Source organism: Orbicella franksi, chromosome 6 (genome assembly GCF_964199315.1).
Source record: "Orbicella franksi chromosome 6, jaOrbFran1.1, whole genome shotgun sequence".
NCBI lineage: Eukaryota > Metazoa > Cnidaria > Anthozoa > Scleractinia > Merulinidae > Orbicella > Orbicella franksi.
Window position 1 is genome coordinate 8,194,380 of NC_138150.1, and position 10,465 is coordinate 8,204,844.

At 39.3% G+C, this 10,465-nt stretch overlaps 2 protein-coding genes across 4 annotated transcripts; both read right to left on the reverse strand.

The window, feature by feature from the left end:
- Positions 1-443: 443 nt before the first annotated feature.
- On the reverse strand, positions 444-4,601 carry LOC145490051 (isatin hydrolase-like). Of its 3 annotated transcripts, none has more exons than XM_081469156.1 (5): positions 4,505-4,601; positions 3,418-3,467; positions 2,115-3,172; positions 1,500-1,671; positions 444-1,051 (listed from the first exon to the last, which is right to left on the reverse strand). In XM_081469156.1, the coding sequence occupies exons 3-5, from the start codon at positions 2,457-2,459 to the stop codon at positions 684-686; spliced, it is 885 nt and encodes a 294-aa protein (XP_081325282.1). In that variant the 5' UTR covers positions 2,460-3,172; positions 3,418-3,467; positions 4,505-4,601; the 3' UTR covers positions 444-683. The 3 variants fall into 3 exon arrangements, with proteins under 3 accessions (XP_081325282.1, XP_081325284.1, XP_081325283.1); XM_081469158.1 differs by having other exon boundaries at positions 2,115-2,468; positions 4,505-4,526; XM_081469157.1 differs by lacking the exon at positions 3,418-3,467 and having other exon boundaries at positions 2,115-2,468; positions 4,505-4,517.
- A 2,258-nt stretch (positions 4,602-6,859) lies between these two features.
- Positions 6,860-10,398, reverse strand: LOC145489973 (isatin hydrolase-like). Its single transcript, XM_081469065.1, has 4 exons — positions 10,223-10,398; positions 9,103-9,446; positions 8,422-8,593; positions 6,860-7,647 (listed from the first exon to the last, which is right to left on the reverse strand). The coding sequence occupies exons 2-4, from the start codon at positions 9,439-9,441 to the stop codon at positions 7,382-7,384; spliced, it is 777 nt and encodes a 258-aa protein (XP_081325191.1). The 5' UTR covers positions 9,442-9,446; positions 10,223-10,398; the 3' UTR covers positions 6,860-7,381.
- Between the last annotated feature and the right edge of the window lie 67 nt (positions 10,399-10,465).

Here is a 10,465-nt window from a genome sequence, read left to right on the forward strand (position 1 = left end):
CTTCATAATCGTCCTCAACAAAACAAATACGTGAACTGCGACTGATGATTTTTCATATTTACCCTTGGAATTAAACTCTTTCATTACATATCGAGTCTGGTCAAGTTTTTAGTCCGATAAGCCTACTGGACAGGTCTTAACAATTGCGACATTTGAAGGTGAAACATAAATTCATTTTTTTTAATGGGCGTCGTCCTCGGCGTCGTTTTTTACAGGGTTAGTAAATGTTTTCCTATTCCCACCCTCCGATCTGGAGGCCTGCGACTGTTCTTTGCCAGTCTTTTCCCCTTTCTCCAATCTGTCATAGTTGTATATTCCAGTAGGGACAAGCACACGTCTAATATTGCTCTTGGAAACATTGAAACACGTATCCTTCACCACCAGGACAAGGTACCGTGCCCAGGTTTAAGAATCTCATGCTAGCGCTTAAAAGTGGGCCGGCATGTGTATAAGTACACAGGGGATGGATTTACAATTTGTAAATAAATTCATTTGGGAAAATAAATTTGAGTCTGAACTCCTTGTTAGTGCAGTGCCAACGTTATTTGAATAATTAACTGGACGCAGTATTTGTTTACATTTATTTCTTTTTAGTGTCTAAAAAACAGTGGTTTGTAAACATCAGTCTAAACAATAGGAAAACCTACGCGCAAAGATGTGATGCTTAAATAACTTCTAAAAGTCTAAAAAAACTTTAGAAATCCCAGCAACAGAGGCAAAGTTATTCCCATATACATAACCTCGTCCTGGAACCTTACAGCACCACTCTTTATGCAATCTTTCACGTCATTTTCATCCAAGCGGGCGAATATTCTGCACGGCCCACCACTTCCGCCAGTGATGAACATCGGTGCAGCGTACAATGTGAATCCCTTTGCAGGCAGTTTGTCCATGTTGGCGACACTTTCCAGTCCAGGGATGTTCTCTTTGTAGAGAATTTGATGCGTTTCATAGAACTTTGACTGACCGTGATCGACGGATGCTGTGTCTATTCCCACCAACTTAATCTTTCGATTTTTCACCAACCAGCGAGAGGCGTTAGAGTGTATCCCTGCGGACAGAAACACTTTCCGTTAAAGATTTGCGACTAATTCTGATAGAAATACAACACCAAGATCGAAAATAGAAAACTAGAACTCTTAGACATGGTTTCTCTCGTCATCCTTTCTGCAGTTATTGTCTAGCGCCTTCATTTGTAAGTGGTGATTTTAAGTCCGAAAATATTCTTCTTTCGAAACTAGAAATCTATTTGGAAGTAAGTTGATTTTCATAAACGTTTGGGCGCTGCCACTACCCACCGGGCCCCTCCTCCTCTCGGATTTGGCCGTTGAACAGATATACTGCATCTTGAAAGAGTTAAAAGGTAATTTTTATCTGCGGCAGTCCTCCACTTGGACCACTTTCTTCTCTTGGTATACCCTTGTTCTCATTCGTTCGATGTCATTTTTTCAGTTTTTAAGCTTCTGCGAGGCTTATCGCATTTATCCTCAATGATATACCTGGAAAATGCATAAATGAGCTGTTGGCTGTATCAGTTCCCAAATACGTCGTCCTATTCGGCCAAAGTTTTCCCCAGTTAGTAAAAACCAACAAAATCACATCATCCGGAATCTTCCCGTATATCTCTTCCCATGCTTGTAAATCACTCGGTATCAACTGGGCGTCAGCGTTCTATGGCAAAACAAACAAACAAACAAACAAACAAACAAACAAACAAACAACAAAAATTGAGGTCCAGAGTTGTCTCTGGAACCAAGATCTGGGAAGCGCAATTCAACGCAAAATATCGAAAACACAAAGAAAACAAACTGAAGAGGCTGAGACATGAGCACAGTCCTAACGTCTGTGGCAGTTCTTGGTCTGGAGCGGCCCAATCTCGAACACCGTCCCAATGTAAACAGAAGTGGTCGTTATTAAAATTATTTAATATATGTTTTTAACAGTTGATGTATAACTGTCCTCGTTCTCTTATTGGAGGTGCCTGCTGCAGATAAAGCGAGCGTATTTTACACCTTGGCCACTGTCGGTTGATTACAAGGCGTCCCTTTGACAAAGGGCAAGAGCACATTCTACTTAGTATTTTGCCCGTTTATTGATTGCAGAATAAATTTTACCTCGGCAGCTTTGGAGGATATATCTATCTTAATTGCAGGTCCAATGAGGCGATCTAGTGGGATTTCATCTGTTGACCATTTCCCCTTAGCGTAATGCCTCGGCGCATCTAGATGAGTGCCTCCATGTTCAGGAGCGCTAATGACAGACATGAAGAGGTAATATCCATCTGACGTATAGTTATCAAATGTTGTGGTAAGCTTGAAAGTTGGATCTCCCGGCCAATAGATAGTCTCGTTGTTAAATGGGTAGGTCAGCTCAATCCATGATGACCCTAGTGGCCTTCCAAGAAGCCTCGGAACTAAAGCGAATGCACACAACGCTAATCTCACCACAATGGTTCTCATGTTTCCTGGCTGAGAAATTGAATACAATTTAGATGATTTATATCCATAAGGAATAGAGCAATTTCTATATTACTATGCAGCTGTCAATAAAAAACCCAACAGTGACAACCAGACAACTGGAACTTGCAGGAATGGGGTCTCATTTACACCCCATGACGCGAGAAATTCGACAGTAGTCATTGACACTTGCTGCAACTGCGTATGAAATGTTGAGTTATGTCTGGTAGACGCTGCACTGCTATTATTAAACGCCTTAAGAACAATGATAGGAAATTAATTTCCAATATTTGGTGAACCCCATTGAATTTATGAGAGGGAAGCAAGAATGTGAGGGATAACCTCCACCGCCTCCCTGAAATCTACCTTGACTGTCGCCTTTTGCGACACACGAGACGAAATATACAGGAAACACAGTTGTGTAGTAAGGAATTAGGCTTTGTACACTATGCTTTAATTTCCTAACTAAAATGCTCCACCTTGATGCTCCAATTTTCTGACTAAAACACTCGGTCTCCTCCCTCCCCCACTCCCCCAAAAAGTCACTAAAATGCTCGGTTAATGCTCATACATAGGGTGTTTTATCACAAAGGTGACTAACCAAATATGGCCGCCGTTAATTTGATTTGACTACCGCTACCTCTCCTTAGTCTCTACTCGGCTGTATTACTGTGGCATTTGAATTTTTGTCAATTTCGAGTTAAAGCCTTCATTTTCTGGTAAAAAAAAAAAAAATGTTTATATTTTCTGTGGAAAAAAAATCCCCGGTAAATGCCACTAAAATGCTCGAATAATGCTTAATGCTTTTGCCTCACAAAAATGCTCGAAAAACTGCTAGCATAATGTACAAAAGCCTATAAGGAATACAAAGACCTATACTAAAGCACGTGTTGTACGTGATAATTAGAGATAATCCGAATCCGACCGGGACCGGCTAAGTCTCAGTGTTCATGATACTAACTGTTTTGTTTTGATTCCACACGTGTTGCAACCAAGCGCACAACAGCTGATCTATTGAAATGCAAAGTGAGTATTGGATAAGAACACGTGCTCAATATCTATTGTGGTGAAGATATAAATATGATTGAACCCAGCAACAACAATGAAAGTGTGTGATGTAGCTACAGACAGGGAAAGAAATAATATATAATTTTAGCAAGTGGTATGTGAAAGTCAGTTTCAGTCATTTGCGAATCAAACTTGACTCGAAATTTCCCATAAGAAGTCGAGAGTGAAACAGAAAATTTATTCTTAATTAAGGAAAATTGCTAATAGCTTCCCTAACCAGTACATTAATGCAAAAGAACAACTGGGCATAGGCGAATTCTGATAATCAAAATCAGCCCTTGACAACACATCATATCTGCATGACTTGGTGTGCATTTCAAGGGCTTCCAGCGTGGCGCTTATTCACTCTAGGTTAACAACGATTTTAAATAAAGCAAATATATTTCCGAAAAAAAAAAAAAGAAATAAAATAAAGGTTTTGGTAAAATGTTATTGAGATATACACCCTATACGTTTTCTATTATTTAGTCAGAACATCATGTCAAAAACCGAATTCTTCCTGGAGCGTACCGTTTACCTCACCATTAAACAACAAACATCCAGCACGAATTCCTAAAGGGAAAATGGTGAGTCGCAAGGATTGTTCTTGATTGCTATTTCTGTATTGGGCCCTGGGCTATACATAAAACCACCGCTGCGATTCTTCCTTTCGTCCATGAATGGACGGCGGCTCAATAAAGTTACATCACAAGAGAAAACGACATCTATACGTACTTGCTCTTCAAAAATGTGTTTGACTGGTTCAGATTGCTCGTTAACTGTTCGTTGGGTCTATTAACGATAACTTCAAAGTTGCGTGTAATTTTCGTAAATGTACGTCTGTGAAAATTACAAAATGTTTTAATCGCACTGAGCAAGCAGCGAAAAAATTAAACTTGAAACGACCGAGTGAAACTTTCACACGAACAAACTTGAATTAAGACATGGATATCAAACTGCTGCCTCCTTTTTTTCCAATAGAATTTGTAGACAAAACTTACCTTCAGTTGGTGAATAGTGAATCGATCAGCTAACACTGTTTAGTTTAGGTGGTTTTGAGGTGTGACTCCAGCTTAAAATAGACTGTAATTTATGCACAGAAATATATATCGGCCAGCGTGCTTTTAAGTACATATAAATAGGTTACGACTGAAACAAAGCCGAGCACACTCTGACCTGATATCTTAATATAAAACTTATAAACAAGCATTTTGAATGGAGGAGTTCTATAGAAAAATAAGAGGTCAATATCTTTTGAGGAGTTGAAACAAGCGTCTGATCAATAATTTTAGCCCAATTGCAAAGCGCTCAATTCTACGTTTGACAGTAACCAAACGTGTGTGAAACGATATCAAATAATGAATAATTTTATACGTGTATACTCGTAGACAACAGCGATATTGTTCCCGGAAGTTACTTTAGGAAAGCATACGAAGTGTCAAAACTGAGACAGGAGAAGTCTAAAAAGTAAGTTTAGTCGTTTTTTTTTTTTAGTTTCAAACGCTAGTACTTACAAAGCCACGCTCTCTATTGGGTCTATTGGGATTCCGTGTTTTATTTAAGCAATAGACCGCTCTTTCTATGGGTTTACTGGCGCAATAAACCACGCGGGATGTTGGGAGAACACGAGAAAAGCTTGCAAATCACGAGCCGTTAGGCGAGTTATTTTCAAGCTTTTCGAGCGTTCTCCCAACATCCGAAGTGGTTTATTGCGCCGGTAAACCCATAGAAAGAGTTGTCTATCGCTTTCATGAAATAACTATGGAAAAAGCCTGTCAATGAAAGGAAAATTTATTGTGCTTTTGGGTTTAAGTTGCTTATTCTCATCAAACTCATGAGATGACGCGACAAACCAATCACAGCGACCGAAAGAATGAAAACACAGACTCCGCGCCGGACTCGAAATTCGCAGAGCAAAGCGACGAAAACATTTCACGCTAAGAAATTTGTAAGAAATGAAAGGAAAAGGTTATCGGTAAAAGGCAAAAAGCATATTAATTAACTCAAAAGTATTCTGACGGGGAAATGCAGGGATTCGTAAGTGGAAGGCTGTACGAAAAGTGTGCAAGTAGTCCAAACTTCATGTACTTGGCGAAGCGATTTAACCCAGTGTTTGATGATAACTTTCCAAAGTTTTGTGGATGAAATAAAGGTTAGTAACAGAAACGCTGCTTCCGAAATTTATTCAGAATTTATTTACTTATGCTGAAGGCTAGGAAGTCCGTGTTTCTCTCCGTATTTTGCTAAATGAAAACTTGCTTGAAAGCTTGAAAGCTTGAAAGCTAAGCTTATGGAAACCAAATTCATTTATCGTGTTATGCATGCATGCGTTGAGTTTAACCTCAAAATGTCTGATAGAAAGAAATCTTTTCCCTTCTTTTTGACAACCCAAATTGATCAGTCAAGCCCAGCTGACTTCGTCCTCCACAGACCGTGGAAAGCACCGAAATAAGTGTTTAAAGCATAACCGGAGTCGGCGTAAAAGTTTCCCCCTGGAAAAAAATAAAAAGCTTTATATGACGACCAACTTCTGGTCCTGTTTTTCCTTGCAAATTTCCTTGTATATGTTGAATGAAAAGATATTCGTGTTATTGATATCTCAGCCAGTGAAAGGCAAAACTGTTTATTACATTTGTTATCGCTAGAGTTCCGAGTTCTCTAGTTCCCGCCTAGAGCTGCCATAGATCGGGAACCGTGGTTTACCGGTACAATAGAACATAGGTTTAGCAACTCTATTGACCAATCAGAGCGTGCGTAGTATCTCAGTTATTTTATAAAAGACAAGATCTAGTCAAACAAGGTACTGGATAAACGAAGCTCTAATAGGCCCAAATAGTACTCTAGCTAGTGGCCTAAATAGCTCTTCCTCTCGCCAAAATTGTTCTCCAGTTAGCCCAAACTTCTAGGTAGTGCTTCGGTTAACATAAATAGTGCTCCAGTTAGTCTGAAGGACGCTCTATTTAGCCTGAATAACAACCAGGTTATGGTGAATAATTTCTCCTACATTTCTCCTGCAGCGCACGAATACGGCACACAAGTTTTGGTATGGTTAAAAAACAGTGGTAATAGAGTCAAACGTTTATGATATAAAGTGCAATTGATCACGTCATAGAAAGTCGCGCCATAAAAATTTTTAATATTTTTAATGTTTAATGTTATTATCATTGTTACGTTGTCGACGAAAACGGAGAATAGGGCGAAGAATGGGAAGCGGTGGATTTAAAAATAGAGGGAGGATTAAATTAGATAGACTTTTCATAGTAGGTTCCATTTGATAATTATTCCACGAACGCACGCTGGATATGAGATGATAGATAGCCAACGAGGCACGTAGCGCCGAGTTATAAAAATCGTCTTATTTACTATGATGGGTGAGCCAATGAAAACTCTTGAATTGCATTACCCAATGATCGGGTTTTAGTATATATATCATTTCCTTTCCTAGGGAAAATGTAAAGATAAGTACCCCATTTGGGAGGAACCTCCTAGTTAATACCCATTCCGGCTGGGGAGTATATTCCAGAGTTCTCTTTGTTTTTGTTCAGTTCAGTTTGTTCTACGCAGCACAACTGTCCGTTAGAAACTAGTAAAACTGACTAATGAAAACAAATTAAACAACAAGCAAAAAAAACAAAAACAAAAACGAGAACGAAAACGAAAACGAAAACAAAAACAAAAACAAAAACAAAAAACAATTAAACAAACAAACAAACAAACAAAAAAAATTACTTGCACTCGACGGTGGCTTTGGCTGCGACTTTTAACAGAAAGTACGTTTTAATATGAAGCTTAATTGATTCATTCATAGCGCGTCTCTCACAAGAAATTCATAACACCCGTAAGCGGGTTACACAAACATTACACAAGTTTATTAGATATCAAGCACAGTCCAAAAGGGCGAACACCCTACATGGTCCACCACTCCCTCCACTGATGAACATTGGCGCAGCGTACACCGTGAAACCTTTAGCGGGCAGCCGATCCATATTGGCGACATTTTCCAACCCAGGGATGTTTTCGTTGTTGAGAATTTGATGAGATTCAAACATCTTTGTTTGCCCGTAATCAAGTGACGCTGTGTCTATTCCCACAAGCTTTAGGCTTCGATTTTTGACCAACCAGCGTGAGGCGTTAGCGTGTATACCTGCAAAAAAAAATCAGTACCTTTAAACAGGAATATCGATGCCTCGTATAGAAACCTCTCACTGCAGTACCGCGCTCAGATGTAGTGAGAATGTGGTAAGTTTTCCTAACATGCAAAGAATATTTTATTTTGGTATTGGCTGTCGTAAAATGGCAAGATCGTTCTACCTCACACTGTGGCCAGTTTAATATTATACCGGCCGGAAAATTGGTAGAGAAAGCACATAATGCCTGGATGATCGAAATCTGGGAGAGAAAAGTTAGTATCCTATCCAGGGTTAAAAGTTACACCCTAATGAGGCTCGGAAACATTCTTTCCCCCCCCCCCCCCCCCTAACCAGTGCAAAAAAAAACGAAAACATATATATTACTATTATAGATTTTTCGCTCTCGATTTCTATTGCGCATACAAATGGAGAGCAAATAATCTAATTGTTTTAGTATAAATCTACTAGTCGGTCAAAACTTTATCTAAATCTTTTTCACAGACACTTCGAAAACACAAAGAATCGACCGTCATTTTGGTAATACGCGCACACTGCTACGCTGCTTACTATCTACAACAGAATAGATAGTGAGGAGCGTAGCCAATCAGCAAACTGCATTCGTCATAGAATGCTAGTAGATTTATACTAATCTGTGATAGATAATGAGTAGCTGAACACATTTTCACTCATTTCTTTGTTGTTTCGATTTATGTTCCCATCATACACTACTATTTAATATTTGTCAGAAATCACTGTGAATCAGCAAAGAGGTTTCCTCATTTTCGCACCTGGAAAATGCAGCAAGCTTAAGTCATCTGTATCAGTTCCGAGGTACTTTTTCTTGTCTGGCCAATGTCTTCCCCAATTACTGAACACCAGCACTATTACATCATCTGGAATCTTTCCGTGCTTTCTCTCCCAGGCCTCCAAATCACTCGGCATCAACTGGGCATCAGGATTCTTGATAACATTAAAAGAACGAATACATTAATTTTATCGTGGCACCAGCGTGTTAGAAAACTCGGACGTCCGTGCAAACTCATGCCTCAAAGATGATGACGTATCGACCACGAGACGCCAAGCGACTCTTAACTGACCTTAACTCTTTTGCGACTACAGGCCACATGTGATTTGAAACACACACGTGTCATCTATCGTATTTCGGTATTTTATGTATTGTATAAGTATGCCAACAATATATTGCGCCCGTTTCTCTCGGGTACAAACTTATCAGTACATAGCGGTTTTCCACATCGCCAAGTCTTGGACGTTTTACATCTATCATGATTCTCTGCAGGCGCGTCTCATCATGAGAAACTGGGCACTGGGCTTTTAAAAAGTAGTGAAACCTTATCATGAAAGGGGACAGAATGGTTTTGAATATGATATAATTTGAAGCGTAAAACAGAACATCATTATGCTTGAATACGTTTCTTTACCAATCAACTTTTCAACAAAATTACATCTACCTCGGCAGCTTTGGAAGATATGTCTATCTTAATTGCAGGTCCAATGAGGCGATCAAGAGGAATTTCATCTGCTGTCCATTTTCCCTCGCCAAAATGACTCGGCGCATCTAAGTGAGTGCCGCCGTGTTCAGCACCACTTATGTCATATTTTGAGACGTAAAAGCCATCATCAGTAAAGCCATCAAATACTTTAGTATGCTTGAATGTCAGTGAAGTAGGCCAATAAATGGTCTCATTATTGAATGGATACGATAGCTCAACCCATTCTTGTTTGAGTGGACCTCCCAGCACTGGGAACCAAAACAATGCACTCAATACTAGCTTTATCAGTGTTGCCATGGTTCCTGTCGAGATAACGAATGAAAATGAGTTACTGCGACCTCAAAGATGTTATTGGCCACATGCTGCCTTAGTGTTTTTTTTTTTTTTTCTGTCAGCAGAAGTGACGAGACTCCGTGCGTGACTCCAGAATCCGTGCTGTTCAATATGAACGTAATTAGACGAAAAACGTCTCGTTGACTGCTAAAGTTGGACTAGGCCACTGGCTGAGATCTTGGCTGTGAATGGGATTGTTTTGATCTCAATTACTTCCAAATTAGTCTAAAATGCAGTCTTGTTACTTGTCAATGATACTGTACACGAAGATCTCAATCGCCCGTTGGCTCGGATAGCTTTCCCAAAAAAATAATTTGGACAATGCGCCAATTTTAATTTTCAAATAATCATGCTTGTACGGAATTTTAATCTCACAATGTTTGTTTCAGTATCTACCTTGATAGCATGAACGCTCAGCTTCTTTTCAGATTTTTTTTTCCAGCGGATCTTATTCGATGGTGGGCTCTTAAAAATTCGAATATTCTGGTATTTTTTTTTAATTGTGAAGCCCTCAATTTTTAATTTACCCAGGCGGTTTAGTCCAACATTCGCAATAATGAAAATCCCTTTTCACCCGACGCATATCAAGTTGGTCTGCGAACAAGATGTTATTCAGTATGCATTTGAATCATGGAATTGCCGGTAAGAAACACTTTCTAATATAACAGGCATGGGCGGTAAAAGACTAAAAGAAATTTCACTTTAAACAAATTAGAGTATATCAAAGCACGAAATACATTCTTACCTCAGTGTGGTATTGCCACCTTTTGCGGGTTAGGACAACAGAACTCACCGCAGCGCTTATAACGCTTATAACACAGCGCTTATAACGCCCCAATCAGATCTTGCAAAGATTACCACCAAAGTTTTAAATTTTCACAAGGATTAAAAGTTAAACCCAGCGCAAAGCGAAGTTCACTTTGTTGACCACTGTAGCCAGGGGCAACTTGCTACTTTCCAGGGGGAATTTAAAAAATAAATTATAATT